We start from the raw sequence: 23799 nt of genomic DNA, 5'->3' as shown, positions 1-23799 counted from the left end.
AGATCCCACATGCCGCGGAGCGGCTGGGCCCGTGAGCCATGGCCGCTGAGCCTGCACGTCCGGAGCCTGTGCTCTGCAACGGGAGAGGCCACAACAGTGAGAGGCCCGCGTACCGCAAAAGAAAACACAAAAAACTGCTACCCCAAACAATTACTGGAATGAACATATGACCTGAAAGAAAAGACCTACGGAGACTATCCTGAAATAAGTTGAACTATCAAAACCAGCAACCATTATTGCTGGAGAAGAGGCATGTTGCCTAGGGTAGAGAGGAGTAGCCCCTCCTTTTAAAAAAAATTTTAGGGGACATGGTGATGGTAGCTGAATCTGCAAGCCAGATATATTTCTTTTACTCTCAAAATGTTAGTTCCACCCATTTATGATCTCTGCCTTAGAAAAACATTAGTGGTCCATGTCTCATTCAGTCCTTTTCCCTTAAAACTACTCAGATGGATATTATGAGACCAGTCATCAAAATCAGCCTATAGGGGGCTTCCCTGGTGGCGCAGTGGTTGAGAGTCCGCCTGCCGATGCAGTGGACATGGGTTCGTGCCCTGGTCCAGGAAGATCCCACATGCCGCGGAGTGGCTGGGCTGCTGAGCCTGCGCGTCCGGAGCCTATGCTCCGCAACGGGAGAGGCCACAACAGTGAGAGGCCCCCGTACGGCCAAAAAAAAAAATCAGCCTATAAATTCCAAGTACTTGTTATGCTTAAAGTTTAATAATCACCTCAGAAAAATAAAAGCAAACAAATATTTTGAGTTCCCCTCCAAAAAAGCATTTTACAAACTGGCTTATTTTACCAAATAGAGTGCTGTGACTCCAGAAAGTAAAAATCTTACTGGCTGCTTGTGGAACCTGGGTCGCTTAGTCCGCTATCTTCACTTTAGTTCCCTCATCTGGAAAATGGGAATGAAAATGCTGAAGAATCTCCTTTGAGCACTCAGGAGAATAAAGTCATTTCCAGAAGGTTATGTATTATAGAAATGACTCTTCAGAGACATCAAGATTATAAGGTAATTTAAAAAGTAACTCTGACAGTGTTTTAGAAAAAAAAATTAGTCACATTCTGCCTACATGGTACTAACATATGGTGCAGCCCTGATGAGCTGCACAAGTGGGCTGAAATCAAAATGCATTTGGAGAGAGGAGCAGTAGTGACTCACTAGATGAGACAGATTTGGCCTTATGGCCGGGCAGTGAAACTAAGGCGGAACTGGTGGTCTTTGAACATGCCAAATTTCAGGAAATGATACATGAATATTATGGGAAATTGGAATGACTGAGGCTTTGGGTGCGGATTAGGTGCTTTGTCAGTGTCTCAATCGTTGTAGCCCTCCTCTGTATCTTTAGAACCCCCACTTCTTCCACACAGTGGGGAACCTTTGCTGCCTCTGACTTCTGTGCATGGTTCCCTGTGTCTTTGGGAGGTAGAAGCTGCTAGGCAAATATTTAACACTGATATGCCTGGAACATTGGGTTCAAACTAGAAAGATACATAGGACAGTTAGCAGTTCTTCCCGGAGAAAGCTGCGCATTAGCTTAGCTACCATATGTAAATTGCTGCTGCTACATCCAGCAATTTTGTTGCCCAGGGCTGACAGTGCTGCCAAGGAAACAGGAGGAGCTAAAGACAGAATGAGATTCCTACTCCCCTCCCCCTGCAATAGAGAGCTGTATGGGGAGGAGAGAGGGAATACTTAATGGGGATTTGAGAATTACTTGGAGAGTATAGGCATTTTGGGAGGAAGTAGGAAAAGAGATTTTTAAAATGTATTTTGCATTCCCTGTCTGCCTCACCTGAGCACCTCCAAAATGGAATGCCTCTTAGGTGAGATGAACTCTTGTTTAGCTGTGTACATAGTCGTATGGAAAGATCATATAACTGAACAGGAGATAAGATGGCAGATCAGGGAAAGGAAGAAGAACAAAGTCCAACTCACCACCATTCAACTTTGTGAACCACTTTTTGTAGCAGTTTCAGAGGATTTAATAATTATGTTGGGGCTTACCTGGTGGTGCAGTGGTTAAGAATCCGCCTGCCAATGCAGGGGACACAGGTTAGATCCCTGGTCCGGGAAGATCCCACATGCCACGGAGTAACTAAGCCTGTGCGCCACAAGTACTGGGCCTGCTCTCTAGAGCCCGTGAGCCACAACTTCTGAAGCCCGCGTGCCTAGAGCCTGTGCTCCACAAGAGAAGCCACCGCAGTGAGAAGCCCGCGCACTGCAATGAAGAGTAGCCTCTGCTCGTCGCAACTAGAGAAAGCCCACGCCCAGCAACGAAGACCCAACTCAGCCAAAAATAAAAATAAATAAAATAAATTTTTTAAAAAAGGAAAAAAAAAGATGGTGGCTTTGTCAGATAGGTGTTATATTTATTGTTTGTGATATACAGATAAGGAAGATACTGGCAAAGTCAGGCTTTATGCCAATTCTGACTCTTGATTCTTTTTTTTAATAGATTTATTTATTTTATTTATTTATTTTTGACTGCGTTGGGTCTTTGTTGCTGCATGCGGAGCAACAGCTTGTTGTGGAGCATGGGCTCTAGGCGTGTGGGCTTCAGTAGTTGTGGCATGCGGGCTCAGTAGTTGTGGCTTGCACAACTAGCCACAACTGTGGCTCTAGAGCACATGGGCTTAGTTGCTCCATGGCGTGTGGGATCTTCCCAGACCAAGGCTTGTACCCGTGTCCCTTGCATTGGCAGGCGGCTTCTTAACCACTGCGCCACCAGGGAAGCCCCCTGACTCTTGATTCTTAAATATGGGCTGCTCACAAGAAAAATGTTTATAATTGTCACATGAAGAAAGTGTTGCCATTTTGCATAACAGTGTTAACACTACTGAACTGTACACTCAAAAATGGTTAGATAGTAAAATTTTCTTTTTTTTTTGGCCGCACTGTGTGCAGTTTGTGGGATCTTAGTTTCCTGATCGGGGATCGAACCCGTGTCCCCTGCATTGGAAGTGTGGAGTCTTACCCACTGGACCGCCGGGGAAGTTCCTGTGTATTTTTTACCACAATTTTTTTTTTTTAAGCTGGGGAAAAATTGTTGCCTCTAAAGAGAGGATGAGCATACTGGCCAGTGGCGAAGGAGATGAGGTTGAGATCTGTTTATAATCTTCTCTCCTAGGGTCAGGGAGAGAACACACGTAGATGACTCAGTCAGTAAAGAATCAGAAGCCCCAAACTTAAGTGTGAATCATGGAAATAGTAGCCACAGAGCAAGTGTCGGAAGGGCGGGGGGAACGGTTTTTATATACCCCACAGAGGAAGTGTCGCGTTTTATCCCTGCTGACCAAGACAAATCAGAGCTAAGCCTGATGTACAGGACTCAGGCTGTTTAACGTGGAACAGTTTACTACTGTGGAAGGAGATGCTCTGGGAGTGATAAGAATAGAAGAAGGGCATTTACTGTGTGTTTCAGTGTATCTGTTTAATCCACCTAATCACCGCCATTTTACAGATGAGCAGAACAGTTAGTGGTTAGTTTTTCGTCTTGAGTCCACCTATTTGTTGCTGAATACTTTTACACATTTCATTTGATGCTCTAGTCTTTGAGTAGATTCTACTCACTATTAGTTGTGATGTGTGTGCCCAGGATCCTGAATTAGAATCTGGTGACAACTGCCATTCCCTGGCTGCAGGTTCCTAGGGAAAACAGGTAGAGTGGCTAATCCAGACAAACTCAACTGGATTTAGCACTAATCCCTGGTGGAGTTCTGCATCATGAAGAGCTTGGCTAGCTAGGATAGCTTCCAAAGTTGATCCTTTCATCTGGTTATTTGGCTTTCTAGGGTATGGGGGTGGGAGGACATGCAGTTTTCCAAAGCAGTAAGCCCAACCTTCTTATTGAGCCAGCCGTATAACCGGAGGAAAAAGAAAGAAGTGAGGGCGTTGCAAACAGTCTAAAAGGTAACAAACATTTTTTAAAAGCACGATTTTCCTAAGTCATTCCTATTATTTGTCTTCTGTTCCAGTTAGAGATTTGTACAGTGGCTTGAGTGTATTCTGGGCATCCATTTGGTTCCTTTTGAGATAATGTGTATAGTTAAGTCCTCTTTTACAGGTGAGGAAATTGACACTTAAGAGATGTTAATGAACTTGATCAGAGTCACACGTCTACTGAGTAACAGCAGGAAGTTTTCACTACCTTTAATCAGATCTCTCTCAGGACAGTTGAGACTTTGGACATTTACCTACTTAACAAGATTTGCCTAAGAAAAAAGGTCAGGTTCAACTTTATGGAGCTCAGCATTTTAAACGGTCTTTTCTGTGGTTTGTGTGCATGATCTTCCTTATAGATAGTTTTTAACTTGATGTTCTACAGGACCCAGACTGTTCATTGTAGAGCAACTTATTACAGTGGAAGGAGATGCTCTGGGAAAGATGTGGCTAGGAGAAGGGAGTTTACTGTGAGCTTCAGTGTATCTGTCAGGCTTTCAACCAAGGTTCCAACTGCCTGGCATTATATTCATTCCATCCAACTCCTTCATTGCCTGGATTCATGTGATCTTGAGAGTTACTTCATTGTATCTTTTCTCATCTGTAAATGGAGATAGAATAGGTAGGAGCATTAAATGTAAAGCACTGAAAACACCGCATGGCGTACAGTACTCAAAACATGTTAGCTTTTATAATTGTAGCCACTTGTGAATGACTGGACATTTCTCCCTACTTTCTGGTGATAAGGTGTGCAGATTTTAAATACCATATACCATCAATTTGAGGATGCACGCATTTATTACCATTGATGGCATCTTAAATTCCTTGATTTGTGATAACCTGTTAGATTCGAAGAGAAAAATCTGTGCAAAAAACTATTCATCTCAAAGCTGGATATAAAATCAGTGAATTATCTATTGTTTTAAATTATCCAGGCCTGTTTTCAAATTTCCCAGGAGACCTGTGGTTACCCTGAGGGCCAGGAGAGGCAATCAGGTAGGATCTGCCTTGCCCCCCTCTGTCTTCAACCTGAACAGCTTCACCTTTATGTTTATGGGAAAAACACTGCATTTAAAAACATTTCAAAAATCTCTCATCTGGATAGTTCAGTTCTTCTTTAGCTCCCTGCTTTATTTATATCCAGGTATTATTGAGAGCACTTACTAACAATTGTTAGTAAGTTAGTGAGTCATGTTCATGAGGCTAGGGTCATGGGTTCAGGCCTTATGTAGGTCACTGAGAATTACTGTGCCTGTTACCAGCCTCTGTATCTGGAGTTTGGTTCAGTGCATACTATGTAAGAGCTGTTGATGGTGACTGAGTCAGTGACCATTTATCTTACTGTAAAGGACTGTGTTTTGTTATTTACTCAAGATACAGGCCAGCAGAAAACTCTGAAAAATAAGAAAGGTTCATTACCTTGCCTACACTAAGGGAGGTGTGTAGGAGATCTGAGACCTTTCCTATCAGCCCTGAGAGATGGTACTGTTCATTCACTCTTGCATCCTTGAAACATGTAAGTTCCAGGATATATTCCAAAACCAAATATAAATTATTTCCAGATTATTTATTGTGGGATAGGTACTTTGCCTTTCAGAGTCCCCTGTACCACTGACTTGCCAAGTACAGTTTTAATACATCATGGCAGGTCATGTTTGGAACATCTAAACATATCACGAGCAGACAGTCCTCCTTGTTTCCCTCCATCCTCGTCTGTTGCATTGCTCCCCACCCCACCTAACTTTTTGGTGCTCCTTTTCCCCCCCTAACTCTTTTCACCCCTCTTTGGAACCACCTTTATGCCTCCACACATAGTGATTAAGAACATGAAGGTAAGATTAATAGAAATAGACTCTGTGGAGCTCCAGGGAATTACAGGACAAAGGTAGTTCAGGCTTCCTCACAGATCTTAATGCATTTAGTTTGGTTCCCCACAGAAATGAAAGATGTAAAAAACTCAAACCTGAAGCTTTTAGTTTCTATTTAGCTTTCCTGTCTCCCCAAAGCATTTCTGTTTTCTTACAGACAAGGCAACAAAATGTAGGAAAATTAAAACTGGAATGACAAAGCTTTTAGAGAAAATACTTGGAACTTCCCTGGTGGCGCAGTGGTTGAGAGTCCGCCTGCCAATGCAGGGGACATGGGTTTGAGCCCTGGTCCGGGAAGATCCCACATGCCGCGAAGCAACTAAGCCTCCGCAGCAAGAGAAGCCACTGCAATGAGAAGCCTGTGCACTGCAATGAAGAATAGCCCCTGCTCACCGCAACTAGAGAAAAGCCCATGCGCAGCAAGAAAGACCCAGTGCAGCCAAAAATAAAATAAATTTTAAAAAACAATAACACCATTCACTTAAAAAAAAGAAAAAGAATCCGCCTTCCAATTCAGGGGACACGAGTTCGATCTCTGGGCGAGGAACTAAGATCCCACATGCCTCAGGGCAACTAAGCCTGCATGCCCACCAACTACTGAGCCCGCGTGCCTCAATGAAAGATCCCGCATGCCGCAACTAAGACCCGATGCAGCTAAAAAAACTAAATTAAATTTTTTAAAAAAGAAAATACCTTCTTGTGTTGTGTATTAGTCTTCCCACTGTCCTCCTGCAAGTGACTAGGGCCTGTGTGGAGGAAGATGGTGTGTCCTTTTTTTGTGTGCTTAAGTTTTCTTTAAAACGTCTTCGGGTGACTTAGTAGGATGATTAATATCCTACTTATGTGTTTGTTTTTTAAATAAATAATTCACTTTCCTTTTTCTCTTGGCTATGCAACTAAGGTTGTTCTTTAGCCCCCTATATATAGGGCTGCTATGTTCTCTGGGACCTAGATGTGTGTCCTTCATACTTTTAATATAATGGCCCTTCTTAACAACCCCAGGCCTCCCTTTTGCTCTTTGTATCCTGGAGATTCCCCAGCTAGCATGCAGTATGAGTCTGGTCTCACAGGGTCACACACTAGCGGTGTTTCTCAACTGTTCCATGCAACATATTGGGAAACATGACTCCTTGGCCTTTTATTTACCCTTTATATCTTCCAGAATAAAACTAACAAGTAGACATTTAACTTGTTCTCTACCCTCCAAGGTAACAACTACTTCAGAGCCCTCTCACGACACACTGTCTCAATAAAAGTTTATACGGCCTAGATGGTCACATTTCTCAAGAGAGATAGACCATGGGCTCTGGAGTTAGAATCCCTCATGTAGATTATTTTAGCATCTAAATTCTTAGAGTAATCCCCACCTTAAATGGTTATAATGATACAGGATTGAATGAGGTGTTGTGAACTTAGAAAATGTAAGTTCCTTTCCACTTAATAACTTGATGATGTAGGCAGGTCCAAGAAAGTGCTTTTAGAAGTTTTTTTTTGTTAGTGTAGACTTTGCATTAAAATGGTTGGGAGCATCATTACTTCATTAGCAAAATTGAAGACCAATTAGGTCCATATGAAAAGTCAGATTAAGTACTCAAGCACCCATTTTATGTCAGTCAAGAAATGTCTTTGTGTTCACGGAGGGTAGGTAGAGTGTAGTGTCTCACAGTGAGTTCTGGTTCTAGCTTTGTCTTTGAGAATTCTTACACTTTCCAGAGTAGACTTGGTGACTTTCAGCAGTTCTCTGTAGCCAGGGCCAGGCAGAAAGTACAGTTGGCAGGAGTTGTAGATGGAAGTTTGTAGGAATTTGGGCAGCTTTTATAGAATCAATCTTGCAAGATTGTTCAATAATGTTTAAAAATGAAACAGACTGGTTTTGTGGTTCCTCTGTTTGCTTTTACCTTCAATTAGCTTCCCCATCTTCCGATTTTTTGTTGGTTTCAGTGGTTCACCACTGTCCTGGGGCCACCAATATGCATTTACAAGGCAGGAACTTGGGGTTGCCTTTGAAGAGCTTTATGCCTGGCACCAGCCTATTCAGGAGGGTTGGTTTGGGGAAATATCATGGCCTCTTCACATTAACAATATGATCGTTAATTGCTAAAAGGATTATACAACCTTTAGCTTTACTGTAGTTTCCCACCCAAAAGCAGATGCTAAAAAATGATTGTTTTGGTGACCTAGCTGTGCTACAGTTCAACTTCATAAATCCTAGTCAATGTTTTGCTGTTTGTTGTGACATTTTGTGGTAAGCCTCTTCTTAAGCCTTTTAGTACTTTAGTTCTCCATTTTTAAGTTGATGGTGTTCTTAAATTAACTTTGAGATGTGAAATGTAATTTATCGTTAAGGTATTGTATACTTTAAAAATGGGAGAGGGAGAGTTTGTTTTTTATCTTCAGTCTTGGTGACAAAGGGGCTTTTCCTTGGAAAGAAGCTACATATCTGGAATTATGAGAAGTATAGGCATGGCCCACTTATTTTTCTTTCCTTGGTTTTTTAGAGTGAAGACAGTAGTCCAGAGAGGGAGGTGGAAAGCTACAGGTATGGGCTAACTGCTGGATGGGTGTGCTCTGTGGTTTTCTTTTTAACCTTCTTGCATGAGGCCTGTTTTGCAGAAGTGAAAAAATTGCCTTCAGAAAGGTGATGGCTTTTTTCCTACATTATGGGATAAATTTCCTGTTCCTAGGAAGCTAGATTTTTTTTTTTCTCTTTTTGAACTCTTTCTCCTTAGCTGTTTCCCAAGGCAGGCTTATCTCCCATTTGAACTAGCTGCTGCCTAGTTCTAACAGCTGGGGCTGGGCAGAGGGTGGAGAAGGAGAGGGGAGAGGGGAGGGAGGGTAGGTATGTATATGTATGTACATCTACACACAGCAGCTGCCCAGCTAGCTTTCTTTCCCCTTTGCACTTCATAGCTGGAAGATCCCAAGTAAACAAGAACAAGGATGAGGACAGAACGTAGTGGATTTCACACAGATAATATTACCCTCCTGGAACCAGAAGTTGTTCAACATACTGATTTTTATTTATTTATTTATTTTGCGGTACGGGGGCCTCTCACTGCTGGGGCCTCTCCCGTTGCGGAGCACAGGCTCCGGACGCGCAGGCTCAGTGGCCGTGGCTCACGGGCCCAGCCGCTCTGTGGCTCGTGGGATCCTTCCGGACCGGGGCACGAACCCGCGTCCCCTGCATCGGCAGACGGACTCTCAACCACTGCGCCACCAGGGAAGCCCAACATACTGATTTTTAAATCAGCACTGGGGCCTAAATAAAGCTTAAGCTTACACTATATTGTTATCAACTAACAATTACACTTAAGTTCCAGAACTATTTTGGGACCTGAAAATATGACCTGATTTGAATGGTGGTCACAATTTGACAGGACAGTTTATTTGGTCAGGGTTAGTTAGTCCCAGAAACTCCAAGGAAGGCTCTGAGCTTAACACTTTTGCTGAGAGCACTAAGCATGGAAGAATGTCTTTCTGCTAGTCCTTTGACACTGACTGGGGAGAAGATAGTAGTGATTAAGGATAGGGAGAGGAAATGGAAAAAGATTTCAAAAAAGGTAAATTTTCTTCCCTTCAACCTTGTTCTATCTTCTCATACACCATATATGATAATTTTACAGGCAAACCAACTTGCACACAACAATTACTAAACTTAGTGCTTTTTGTCTTACAGTGGTTTTAGATTTGGAATGGAAGTTTTTTTGTTTTTTTTTTTTAAACTGGAAACTTTATCCAGAGAAGATATGCTTTACAATTCTTGGAGGTATCTTAACAACCTAGAATGAAACTCCTGTCACAGAATTTGGATGCATTTGCTCACAATCTGGAAATAACATAAGCCCTAGGGAAGGAGGAAGGGGGTTTTCTGCCCACATCCTATCAGCAGTCCTTAATTACTAGAAGTGGTTGAGCCTAGCCAGCAGGGCACACAAGACCAAAAAGCAAAAAATGCAGGCGGGAGGCCCAGGAACAAAATCCAACTCGCAGAGATCCTTGGTGGGCACCAGTGTTTTTCAAATTTTAATTTATTGCCAGGTTTTAAACATGGGGATTTCAAATACAAATGGAACTTTTTTAAAAATAATAATTCTATTCCTTCTTTTCTTTAAAACCCTCTCCCCCCTTTCAGGAATTTTTTCATTGTCTAGATTCTCATGGAAACTCAACAAAGATTTTTTGTTTTGTTTTAAATTATATTTAACTGTCACATTTTTGCAAAAAGTCTCCCACAAAGTGAGATGTCACAGAGATAATTAGCAATTTAGGTCAGTATATTTTTGCATATGCAAGGTACTAGCTTGGGAGTTTTAGGAGACCCACTAATTACATTAGAAGTACTAAATTTTGGAAATGAAATTCAAGTCCATAAAGGTTTTAGGCTAAATTTTAAGTTATTCTGGTTGGTTATTTTCAAGTGGTATCAATTGGTTGCTTCTTTTCTACATCCCTTATGTACCATTTAACTGCCAGAAGCTCAGGGGGTGGAGGGGGGAAGCCAGTCTACTTAACTGTCTTAGGTTATGACTTTTCCCTAGGTTTTTGTACTTTTCCTTAAATAGACTAATGGTGGGGATTTTTAATGACATAGGCTCTCTTTTATAATTTAGTAGTAGGCTCTAATTTCCTCTATGCTCATATAACCAGACTTCACATTTTTGCCCTTTAAAACACATTTAGATTATTGAGATGGAAGTATAAAATCCCTTCACCTGTCACTGAATTCCCTGGTTACATCAGTCAAGATAGACAGCCTGTTGTTCGCACGTACCACCTGGGCTTTTTTGCTCACCTATGCTTTACTTTGCTCTTTCACTCTTAACAAAACAAATGCTGTGATTTCTAGCATTTCTCTCCTAATCCAGTTTTTAAACTGTTTATTCCCTTCTGATATTCTTTTTTTTTGGCATTTTTGAATTTTATTTATTTTTTATACAGCAGGTTCTTATTAGTTATCTATTTTATACATATTAGCGTATATATGTATACACTATGTATATGTATGTATATATGTGTACTCAATCTCCCAATTCATCCCACCCCTTCTGATATTCTAAATGCAGGGTGTGCTATTCTTTTGAGGGTTTCCCTTATCCTCTGATCATTTTTAATGATTTGGGTTATTAATGTTACAGCAGGCTGACTGCTCCTACCCTCACACAATTAGACTTTAAATTGTTTCCCTTAGAACAAAGTAGAGAGTATTCAAGGCAAAGAAAACTGAGACAGCCAACCAGGGACAGAAGAGAAAACCATGACTATAAATTCACAGACATGTGGTAAAAAGAGACTGAGGGAAAGTTAAGGTCTTCTTTTGCAGTGGACCCTGGGTTATAAGCCTGGAATGGTTTCTGAGCAAGAAATTTTAAAAAACAACTACTTATGGACAGTTTTCTGTGAATAACTTTTTAATTTCCGCCTAACAGCTGCATTTTTGTATTTCCATAATTGTTTTTTTATCATCACTTAACTTTGTAACCCTTTTCTAAAATTGAGTGACTTGTGATTAATTTCTGTTCTTTCTTTTCACACAAGCATGTTGAATTTAATTATACTGAAATAATTCTTGTGACCTGCCTAAAGAGAATCACCCTCCCTCATGTAATAACATTTCCATCTTGTAGGTTTTAAAAACAGTGCAGCCTTATAAATCGTAAAATGAATTTTAAAACATTACAACCTTTGGCTTGGTAAAGATTACTGTAAGGAGTGCACATCTTTCCTACACTGAGCAGTGCTCTTTTGTTATAGATGTGATTTTGATTAAAATAGAGATGTAATTAGTAGTCATGTATTTCTAGTGAATAATAAAAGCATAACAACCAGTGGCCTTCCTGAAAACTTGATTCCTTTTTAAAGGAATCCTTGAACTAAAAAATCTAATTTGGTTGTTAACTGGCCTCACAAAGTTGCACCTTAGTCTAGGTAGTTTTCTATAGGAAGAGGCTTCTGATCGACTCCAGTGTACTTAGAAACAAGGACTAGCCTAACCAGTAACTCAACCAGCCCCAGCTTGGGTTAACATCTTTTTGTCTGGCAATCAGGGCTTGGTGAACTGTGTGTACTGTGTGCCAGTTGCAGTCTCCTCTCACTTGCTGCCTGTTTTTGCTTCCTCTTTTAATAGCGTGGAAGAGAGCTCCTGTCACTTCTGTCTCTAAAGTAGTAGATCAAATGGGCAGGGTCTCTGAAAAAAGCAGAAAAGCAGCTATCTGCTATTTTAGTTCTAAATTTTGCGTGGTTATGTCTGGATATTGGACAGAAGATACAGTTTCTACCTTCCTCAGTCAGATGCAGACAGGTGTCAGCCATCGTTACACAGACTAGAACATTTAGGCCTGTGCCATGACATTACTGCCTTTCATTATTTTTTAACGTCATTCTGTATGTTTAGGAGTTCATCTGTTTACCTCTTTACAGGCTGAACATAACTTCTTTTTTTCAAAGTTCCCTGTATTGTGAACTGAGCTTGAGTGAAGTCTTTGAGGTAAGGCAACCCTAATGATAAAAATGGAAAGAAGGCCTGTGAAATTTGGGAGCCTTCAGAGATACAGTTTTAGAGTCACTGCCTAAATATTGAAATGCCACCATTTGTTGTTTGGAGGGATGTGGAGCTAAATTGAGAATGGAAGTACCACATCTGCCTTGACTGCTAAATATATCCATCTCTGCTGCTCACCCATAATAGAATTTTTATGTGCACATTCATTAATCATGGTTTTAGGAACAGTTTAAAAGAGGGCAGCCACTGAAGAGACTTAGTCTACATTCCTGTTTCCTTCCTTTAAGTGTTTGAGTATTTGTCCCTGGTAGGCCCCAGTTCTTTTTCATTATTATCACTGTGGTGGCTTTTGTTTAGTTTTCTTTTGTTTTTTGTTTCTCTAGAAAGGTCAAACTACTGAAAAAAGTGTTCCTTAGTACTTTATCAAGAGGCAGAATATACTATTCCATTTTTATTTTTCACTTTTTAAATTTTCTGGCAAATTAAGATTCAGAATTAGTAAAGAAGTTTTGCCCTGTGCTACCTAAATGAATGTCAGTGAAACAGCAATTTTTAAAGTTTTCACTGTGATGAGGAACCATTAGGTAGCATACTTTGCTCTCAAGACCATCAAGAAAGCAAGGCTGGTCCAGTGCAGGTAGTAGTATAAGAGCAGTATGTTTCTGGTGGCCAGTTCTTCAGCCAGCTTGCCTCTGGCCTGCTTCTGATGGATGGTCTGAACCATTAAATGAGTCTTCTGAGGTTAGTTTGGAACCCAAATAGTGCGTTCGTTGCTGTCTTTGGCACGTGGAAAATAAGTTCAAACCAAGGCTAACAACCCAGTTCTTTCTAAAATAACATTTTCAGACCACATGAAGTGAACTTTTTTTTTTTCCCTTTTCTTTTGCTTCAGGTAGTTTCAGGCTTTGGGGGTCCTCAAAAACTGATTCTCAGGGAGGAGTTTGGAAGATGTGAAACAAGCTTGTGTTTCTTCTGCTCTGTTAGCCACTGCTATCTTCATGGATCTGACACTATTTATCTGACAGTGCACTTAGTACTGCTTCGCCAGGGAAAATCACACAAAACAAGCCTGGCGCATCAGCACTTTCATTGTGTGCTGGGCTGAGCCTCCCTTCACATGGTCACATCCCCCTTTTAATCCAATACTCCCTTCCCCTTCCCCAGTCCTGCCTGTTTCTGTGGCACTTATTGCTGGTTTCCCTGAGCTCCTGTTTCCACTTTGTGTTTTTTGTGGGGCCCAGGAAGCTAAAGCTGTGTGTATTTGTGGATCAGACAAGTGCAGCAAGTTAATAACATTGGCTTCTGAAGGGGAGAGTGAGGTGATGGCTGCGTTTAAGTTGGATTTCCTTCCAGAAATGATGGTGGATCATTGCTCTTTGAATTCCAGTCCCGTGTAAGTATTTTTGTTGTCTCATTTTTATCATAAGTAGAGGAACTGGGCTGTTTTCTTTGTTATTTGATAAAACTGGTCCCTTTCCTTAAAAGAGGGAAGAAAAAATTGGGTGAGGAAGCCAAAGTCCACACTATTGTTATTTTCTATTGTAGTCTGATTCTCTCTCATTACTGCTGATTTCCTCTAGCTATAAAAGTTTTGTACATAAGGATGCATTTGATATATGACCAGCAACATCAGCTCAAGTGTGCTGGCTCCAGTCCTTTTAAGCTGTAGTTTTCCCACCTGATAGATTCCAAGGTATTTTTTTAAACCATAGTTTTATTACTTTGGGTTGGGTATACAACTTCAGATAATCTTTTGGAAAGCTATTTATTTGTATGTTTGTTTATTTTTAATGATCAAATTCTTAGACTCCTATCACAGAGGACTGGTAGCTAGGGTGTATTTAGTAGTATATACAGAACGCTGTATTGACATGTAAATTAGTCCTGAACCTTGATTTCCGCACCCCTCAATCTAATTGAAAATGCAACACAATACATGATTCTGGGGACATCAGATGTGCCCCCCCAAAGGGGGGCAGACTGGATTAATCTTGATTGGGAATTTGCCTTAATAAATTTTGAATGTGGAAATGAGAAACCTAATCAGTTTGCAGTACTACTGTTCAAGAAGTGACACTGCCATTGTATGCAGCTAAAACGCCAACCTGGCTCTGAGTTATACCTATAGGGGGCCTGAATTCTGGGCTTTGTAGAAAAGAACACACTTCTAACTCTTGATTTCAGTTTCTTTAACCAGGCTTCATAGTACCTTGGAACCTAAGTAAAAGAGCCTTAGGTTGTTCAAAGCCAAGAATATTAAATGGTAGACTACTCCTTAGATAACAGTAGTGCAAGTCTTTGAGATTAGGCCTCCATGTGCAAATCAGTCTGCCCTGGGATTAGGTGTAACAGGTGTTGTAATAGCAGATTCTCAACAGTTCTTTGTGGAATAGTTTTGGGGCGGGGGGGGGGGGGCTCAAAGTTAGGTGGCTTGCTGATTTGGGATGGATCCTATGCCTTCTCTATAGTCTCCAAAATAACGGTAATTTAGTTGTGTCTTTTTATGAGAGTTCTCTTTACTGCTAAAATAAAACTTTAGCAGTAGATTATAGGTGAAATCACAATGAATCCCATCATAAAGACTTAATACATAATAAAAGTATTCCCATGTACCAGATATATGGTCCCTAGAAATAGGACTTTGTGGCTCAAATTATCTTTCACTGTAACACTTTCTCTCTATGCGTTGCAACTGCCTAGTGTTCAGTCCTTAGATACAACATTTTTCCTCAGCCTGTTTCTCATCTTTTACAAGGTCGACCTAATTCAGTATCCCATGAAATCTGGATCATGGACCACTGTGTGAAAGTCACCTGGAGTATAAAAATGCAGGTTCTGGATCCATGCGCAGATATTCTCATGCTAGAATGGGCCCAAGAATCTATTTTAACAATGTCCCATGTGGTTTTTGTGTACAAGTTAGAGAACTAATGGACTGAATACAATGCTCTTTCTGAGTACAAGTAATCAGGGAGTACACTGTTGTATTATTTTTTCCCAAGAGCTTTTACATTTGTTTTAGTCATCCAGCTTCACAAAAGCTTTGTGAGGTTAATTGGGCATAAACTATTGCCCCTGTTTTACAGATGAGAAACCCAGTTGAGAGAAGCTATACCTGACTTGACTGAGGACAGTTGGTATCAACCTTGGGCCTAAAATGCAAGTTTAATGATAGCTGCTTTATTTTTGCCCCCTAGACCTGGCTGCCTCAGGTGTCACTAAGCAGTTAACCATCAGTGCTTCTCATTATTGCAAGTCCTCTGGCCCACTCCCATGGGCACCACACACCCAAACCCCACAGAGTTGGGAAGAAGAAAGTTCTACAGAATGGTGTATGCTTGCCACCTCTTTCTTGGACTCTCAGCCCTTCTTTTCACTCAGTACTTTAGCAGTAGGCTTGATAATTATTAGTTTTCTCTCTGAAGTGATATTGCCTGGGAATATGATCTAGCAATGTATCTATTCCAAAATTTCTTTACAACAGAGAAAAATTGCTGGAGGAGCTGTGGAAGGGCTGGGAGGACCTGATCCCTAGTTCCCTTTCTTATTTATAATAATAGATATTACAGATACTTATTATTTGTAATAAATAATACTCTTCAGCTTCCACTGGTTCCTTTTACTTTGTTTGCACACTAGGTCATAGGTTTTCTGTAGGGATTGTATCTCAGACCTTTTCCTCTTAGCTTTCCCATTGCTTAAGGGGGCACTGATGTGCTTCTCTGATTCTCAGATCTTTATCTATCCCCCAGATGTCCCTTGAGTTCTATGACTTTGTTCTAAATACTGCCCTTTGGATACCTCCATCTGGAGGTCTCCCCATGTAAAAACAATTCCCCAAACTCTCTGTACTAGAATCCAAGAGTGATCAGTAATTTCTTTTCCTCATCTCCTTTATCGATTATCTCCAAGTTGTAGTGAGTCCTGCCGCCCAAATTTCTCAACATTGCGGGAATGGTTCCTAATCTTAGGGTCTGGTTTGTGCAAGAGCCTCCTCCTGATCTGCATATTTCCCCACTTTATTCATCCTCTAGATTATTGCCAGATGTCTTTTAAAAGACAAATCTAATCACCCCTTGTTTAAAAATCTTGGAATAAAGTTCAGGCCTATCAGTATAACAGGGAAAGCCATTTCCTGGGTCTCTCCAACCTCTTTATTCTCATCAAATTTCTCTTTCTAATTTAAAAAAAATGTTTTATACGCTCCCCCAACTTTCTCAAGTCCTTTTCCTACCTTTCTAATGTTATCTCACTCTTCTGTCCCTTCTGAGTCCTTACCATTTCCTCATCACCCCTTAGACTTTCATACCTCCATGCTACATAGCACTTTTTCCAGCTGCTTACTCCATTCAGCTTAAATCCCTGTGCACACACACCCCCTGCCCCAAATAAGTTAAACCATATTAGCCACTTTTTTCACAGAACTTTTATAAATCTGTTAAAGCATTTGTAGCATATTGTAGTTGTGTCCTTCCACTTGTTCAATGCCATTGTCTACGGGGCCGGTATTGCTCAGTCTGCTTTTATAGCCCCTATAGTATGTAGTATCTGATACACAGCAGGAGCTTGGGAAGTACAGTTGAATGAATGATAAACCCTGTGAGGCTTTTTTCTTAATAATTAGAGATGATTACTGAGGTAAGATCTTCAGACATTATCTCTCTTCCTCAGGCAAGAAGACTGAAAACCTTCACAAGTAGATTGTTACTGTTCTGTTGTTGAATGGTGACTTAAAAATATTGATAGCTTTTTCTAGTACCTAACACCTCAACTAACAGGAAGATCTCCCTTTATTCAAATTAAAATGCCTTCCTTCCTTCCAGCATAGATGCATCTAGTCTTGTTCCCCTAGAGAACATCTGGTAAGTAACTTAGGCCAGTGTTTCTGGGTCCTTTTCATTCTGGTGTTCTTCTGTGCTAGTTTTTCCACAGCACATTGTGAGCCAGAGGACCTTGTAGGGGTGGGTGGTGGCTGGAGATTGGGATGCAACAAGTGTTTATGCCTGCTGGGGAGGTGGAGGGGTAGGTAAGTATTTGAAATTTTTCTGTCTGTATAATGAGCAAATGGAGGTCAACAAGTAATGAGAAGGGGAGAGGGAAAAAACTGAGTTATTAAAGGTTTTGGAAATGATTTTTAACCAGAGGTGAAGGTAGTATTTGCCAACCCGTCTGCAAGGAACAGATACCACTCAAGCTAGCATATATGAAAGGGTTTTCTTGTAAGGACACAAGTAGACTGGACTATAATATAATCAGCAACTCTACAGCTGAAAGACCCGGAAACTCCATCTTTTTGACCCAGGGCACACGTTCTGCTCTGTCTGCATGTGCTGCTGCTTCTGTTCTTCATCTACCAGATAATTTTGGTTGCAGCACGGCTTGGCTTTGCCATTGCCCTTCCAGGCCGTCTTGACACACCCCCCGCAAAGCATTTTCATCCCACAAAAGAAACCCTGTACTCATGAGTAATCATTCCCTCCCTTTCTCCCTAACCCTAATCCCCATTCCTACGCAACCACTAACCTACTTTCTGTGTCTATAGATTTGCCTATTCATTGCACATAAATAGAATCACACAATATGTAGCCTTTTGTGATTGGCTTCTTTCACTTAGCATAATGTTTTCAAGCTTCATCTATATTGTAGCATGACTCCTATTATCTCTTGCCACTGCCCTTTCATCTTGTCAGCTTAACTCGTGCTGTCCCGAGTTGCAGCTTTTCCTCTTCCAACTTCACCACTGACTGCCTGTTTCTGTTAACCCATTCTAGACTCTGTAGAGCAGTCCTGTGCAATGTGCAATAGAACTTTCTGTGATGTTAAAAATATTCTTCTGGGAATTCCCTGCTGGTCCAGTGGTTAGGACTCTGGGCTTTCACTGCCGAGGGCCCGGGTTCAGTCCCTGGTCAGGGAACTAAGATCCCCACAAGCCATGTGGCTAGAAAAAAAAGAAAAAAAAAAACCTTGTGTCTCTGCTGTCCTATGCAGTAGACACTGGTCATATGTGGCTAGTGCAATCGAGAAACTGGATTTTTAAAATTAAATTTAAATAGTCACCTGTGGCTAGTGGCTATTGTCTTGCTCAGTGCAGCTATAGAGGATCTTGATTAGCCAGGCCTATCTTTCTGTTTTAAGCATAGGCCACAGTCTTAGGTTTCCAGCAAGCCAGTGAATCAGCTTGTTGGGTTAAGATCCACCTCCTGGTCTGGTCATCTGGGGCCAAGGAATGGGAAAGAAGTGGGATAGAACATTAACTCTGCCCTCTGAGCTGGGCCTGGTGCTGGGAAGTTTTGAAAGGAGAAAGAGAAGAGAGGGTTTAAGAGTTTTGAATGGAAGTGTGCTTTGAAAATAAAGCTCTTTGTTTTCTCTCCCCTGTCTCTTCCAAATTGGTTGTTTCATTTTCCTATGGCACGTTCCATCGAGAATCAGGTAGACAAGGCAGCCTCTGGTCCTGATCTCTCATTCTTAATGATTCACCAGTTGCTGGGTCAGAAACATAAAAAGAAGTGGGTTGGTGTCATGCCTCTCCCCTAAAATACTTGCTGCCTTCTCATCTCCCTTCTTCCCTCACTGCTGCAGGCCATGCTTTTCCTCTCTTCCATCCTACTCCCAGGTTAATACTTCACTGAAGTACTGGCAGTACTTCCACAGAAGATAAGAATTTCCACAGACTTGTCCCTTAGGAATGACAGGGACAGTATAGGTACTTCTCCAGGGGCTGCTGAATTCATTGGTTCTTGAGTGAACATAATAAATGTATGTAATTTATGATCACTGACTCTGAGGAGCTCTCCATCAATGGGGAGGTAAGGCACAAATGTGAGAATGTGTCCAGTGATACGTAGACTGAATGCCATACCCGGATGTTGTGGGATCCTTGGCATATCACACTGGGAGTCTTGTCCCCAGGTGACTCTTTCATGCAGTGATTACTTTTAAGGACAACATGCATACTGGAAGTACGTGTGGGAGCTTCAGAATGGAAGAGCATTGTTGCTCATCTCTTCAGACACAATAACAGTTTATGAGAAAGTTTGTGACTGCTTATTACATATACATAGGTACACATGTGGTTGCTTTTCTCTTTTTTATCTGTCGCTGATACTGGCACTGTGTCTTCATGTGCTCCAAAGAAATACCCCATGTTTTCCTTATTCACTGATATATACCACGTCTAACACAGTGCTTGGCCTGTATAAATAAGAGCTCAGTATTTATTTATTTATTTATTTTTTGCGGTACGCGGGCCTCTCACTGCTGTGGCCTCTCCCGTTGCAGAGCACGGGCTCCAGACGCACAGGCTCAGCGGCCATGGCTCACGGGCCCAGCCGCTCCGCGGCATGTGGGATCTTCCCGGACCGGGGCACGAACCCGTGTCCCCTGCATCGGCAGGCGGACTCTCAACCACTGCGCCACCAGGGAAGCCCAAGAGCTCAGTATTAATTGGAGGAAGAAATAAGTCAGTGCATAACTCCAGTTGCATGATGTCCACTGCACCTTGAGCCTGGCCTGATCATTTGCTGTGCTCTAGAAGTGCGTCTTAAACTGGTGAAGGACCATGTCCTGTCTCTCCCGCCACCCAGCTTGTTAAATACAATATGATAATTTCATAGAAAAAATAATGAGGTGTAAGCTTGCATTTTGCGTATCTTTTTAATATTCGATTGAACATATTTAAAATTATGCAGTGTGATTGCTGTGAAAGTTTCTAATGGTTAAGTTTGAAGATTGCCCCTGGTCCTTGGGGGATTCTTCTGGCTTTTGAATTGGTATACACGGCAGGAAAGGGTGATCCATGGAGTAGGTGGACATGAAGAAATGGAGAGGGATTTGGAGAGTAAAGAGAGAAAGGAAAGGCACTTGTCTGGAATGCTGAGTCTCCACTGAACTTTTGGGTAAATCACAGTTCACATATATTGACTGTGTTTATGCTTTTGCACTAAACAGTGATATATATAGTTTAGAAACAGCACACGAATACAGAAGGAAGGGACAAATTGAGCGCAGTTGCCTCCAGTGTAATACAAACTAATAAACTCCTGCCTCTTTTCAGAAATAACTGTCTGCTTCCTTTATAGTCAAAACATTCTAAGCACCATTTATTTGGGTTCTATATTAACCCTCCCTAGAATAGAAATGTGATTAAACTTAGTGACATTTTAATAAAATACTAAAACTGGTAATTAAAGTTGTTGGGAATGGGTTGTAGGGAGTGACTCCCATTTTTTCACTAGTCATAAGACTTTTTTAAAAAAATTCATGGTAGAATGATTTCTGTTAGAATGTTGGGATTAAGCTTCTAGAAGCAGCCATATTATATTTGTGCAACAACTTACCATACATGGTTTTAAATTAATAAAGGAAAACCAATAAAACAATGTATTCCAAAATACTTAAAAAGGAAAAAAGAGTAGGTTCATCTTGTGACAGTCAAACAATCATAGGAGATAATATCTGCTCTTTAATTTGTGAGCCCTCTTTGTGCACAGCATTCATTTTTATCAAGGTTAGTTGCTTAAATGGGGGAATTGTTGAGAACAAGAAGTTCTTCCCATCCCACATCTGAGTAATTACTTTGAATCAGGCACCATACCAGGTGTGGCTATAAGAATGAATAGGAAATAAAACAGTTTCTGCCTTCAAGGAGCTCTCAGTCTTGGGAGAGGTAGACAGAGCCGGATTATGCTAAAATGTGTTAAATACTACAGTGAAGTTGGAAATTTAGTACTATTTGAGTCCTGATGAAATTGACGAGTTAACCTGAAAGAGTATGAGGAACCTTCACAGACGTAGCAGCAAGGGTTGATCTGTATGACATTTGTCTTAAAGCTTTTGATGTTTAGTTAGTGCTAGATTCAGCACAGGTGACATGAGAATAGCCCTGTATTCAGTTACAGGAGATTTAGGAATTTAACAGAGGTTGAACTACTGGATTCAGCATTCTCAAGGATCTTCAAATACTATTCAAAGGATAGCAGTGGTGAAAAATCTATTGTTTTTCCTTTAAAGAAAAGTGGCATTTTATTTGGGATTGAATATTAGAACATGGCACATTGGAACATGATGATATGATGTCTGGATTTAGCAAACACTAACAAAAGTTAAACATGCTATTTGGAATTTAAGTTGTTATTGGTTTGGATACATGCTAAGAATAAGATCATGAAAGATGGTAGGAGAAGGACTTTGATTCATTTTGAGTGGAAACATTTACAGTGCAGGAGTTCCCCATGGTTCTTGGCAGTGGCAGGGGTAGGAATGAAGGTATTTAAGTAGGAGTGTTACAGGTTTGATATGATGGGATTGGAGGAATTTGTGGACATTATAATGGTTACAGTTGATAAGGGAATTAACTGGTAAAATCTTGGAGAAATAGCAGTAAATTGGATAACTTAGACACACAAAACCCTAGAGTGATGACATCATTGTTTTTGTTTATATAAGTCATTTGTGAAAGTTTAAGAGGCAAAGCTTTGTTTTGACTTGGGGGCTCACTCAAGAGCATCAGGATTATGCATGAGACAGCAACATCCAAAGGCTAACATTCTAGTCAGTTCTTAGCTTAGGCCTTGGAAATCATGTGCTTCTGCTCTAACATCTACTGAAAGAAAACTTTTCACCCATCATCGTGTAGGTTGAGAATCCTGAATCTTATCCATAAGCAGTAGTTCTTTGTGATTTTATGGACATTTTAAAAAGTTTTATTAGCTATGCTTAAAAATGATTAAAATTTGCTTTAGGAACTTTACTTCTTAAGTTCTTCTGAGACTTCTCTAGATAGGCAAGGAATGACTGACACTCAATTCCTTAGTTAAAGCCCAGGGTGTCCTAATCAGAATGGTGACTTTAGTTTGGGAATCTAATGGAAGGGGTGGCGTAGTGAGGGAGGGCCAGGGAACTCTGGTAAATTGAATGGAAGTAGTGAAAGGAAGTAGAATTTTTTCCCCCTACTTTATCAGGAAGTAGTTGAGACCTTTAAGGAAAAGAAGATTCTCTAGGAAGCAACATGAATACGTAATAGAAGTTTTATCTTATTGTACGCAGCTCAAAGAAAATGAACGGCACCCTGGACCACCCAGACCAACCGGATCTTGATGCTATCAAGATGTTTGTGGGCCAGGTTCCAAGGACCTGGTCAGAGAAGGACTTGAGGGAACTGTTTGAACAGTATGGTGCTGTCTACGAAATCAACGTCCTAAGGGATAGGAGCCAAAACCCTCCTCAGAGCAAAGGTAAAGGACTTTGACTTTTATATGTATTTTCAATCATGTGCATGCGCTCTCTCATTGCCAGAATGCTCTTGTGGTCATATAGGGAGGGAAAAAAACCTGTCATTTTGTTGTAGCTATATCTCCAAGTCCAAACACGTTTAATGGCTTAAAAGTAAAAACTTAAGGTGACATCATGAGGATAATTTGTAAATTGGATCTTGGGCAGTCCTTTTTGAGATCTGTAAATTCAAGAGACAGACTCATGTGAGTGTCTCATTTGATCTTGAGAGTGGAATGACAAAAATAAAGTTGAAGTAAACCAACCACATAGGTTTTCTTTAGTATTTTGGCTAGAGTAAGTGGAAAGAGAAAGACTGTCCAGGTACCCGTGGGTTTCTGTTAGTGTTATAGAGGCCTTCTGGGATGGCTTAGCAACTAGGAGCACCTTGTTTGTAGGTGACCTGTTATAGCCTACAAAATGAACAGGAGGGCTTCCCTGGTGGCGCAGTGGTTGAGAGTCCGCCTGCCGATGCAGGGGACACGGGTTCGTGCCCTGGTCCGGGAAGATCCCACATGCCGCGGAGCAGCTGGGCCTGTGAGCCATGGCCGCTGGGCCTGCGCGTCCAGAGCCTGTGCTCCGGCACAGGAGAGGCCACAACAGTGAGGGGCCCGCGTACCACAAATAAATAAATAAATAAATAAATGAACAGGAGAAGAAAGGCAAGCTGCTTCCAGAAATACCCAGCAGAGTGGAAGTTTTATAGGCCTGATAGTAGATAAGCTGTTAGCTTTGCCCCATACCACGTAGACATACACTTGTTTTCCCAAACGACCTATTTCAGAGTAATTTTCTGTGAAAGCTGTTCTACGGTGCAGATGTATGCAAGCATGATTTTATGTTTGAAACCAGCTTAATAGCAGAGGACCTAGAAGCTGAAGAATTATTTTCTCTTTGTGTCATAGTTAACCAAAAATATAAAGTATTATAGTTTCTGAAAATGACTGTCAATATAATATGCAGTAATTTAAAATCTTAATTGCAGGGTGATTTTGAAAGAAATCTATACCATATCTTATGGGACTATGGACTATGGACAAGACATACTTGCCCCCTCCGATCCCCAGTAAATATACAGAGCACAAAATCTCCAGATCTCCTCAGTCAAGTGCCATGTGCTGTTAGACATGTGATTACATTTGATGAAAACCAAGAGTCCAAAAAAAGATATTGAGGTCCTTGCTCTTAAGTCATTTTATAATTTAATAAATGATAAT

General features: G+C 41.0%; 1 protein-coding gene across 18 annotated transcripts in view; it reads left to right on the top strand.

Annotated features, from left to right (window-relative positions):
* The window catches only part of CELF1 (CUGBP Elav-like family member 1), a 71923-nt gene that overhangs the window by 28309 nt on the left and 19815 nt on the right, over nt 1-23799 (top strand). For 9 of the 18 annotated variants that reach the window (XM_073808954.1, XM_073808956.1, XM_073808951.1 and 6 more), the window contains one exon: nt 22358-22545. In XM_073808954.1, the coding sequence (XP_073665055.1) occupies nt 22368-22545 (178 nt within the window). In that variant the 5' untranslated portion in view covers nt 22358-22367. Of the gene's footprint in view, nt 1-8312; nt 8354-13554; nt 13707-22357; nt 22546-23799 lie in introns of those variants that run through there. The other 9 variants (XM_073808952.1, XM_073808946.1, XM_033860694.2 and 6 more) reach the window with 9 other exon arrangements.

This window comes from Tursiops truncatus, chromosome 8 (genome assembly GCF_011762595.2).
Source record: "Tursiops truncatus isolate mTurTru1 chromosome 8, mTurTru1.mat.Y, whole genome shotgun sequence".
NCBI lineage: Eukaryota > Metazoa > Chordata > Mammalia > Artiodactyla > Delphinidae > Tursiops > Tursiops truncatus.
This window is presented reverse-complemented; position numbering and strand designations above follow the sequence as displayed.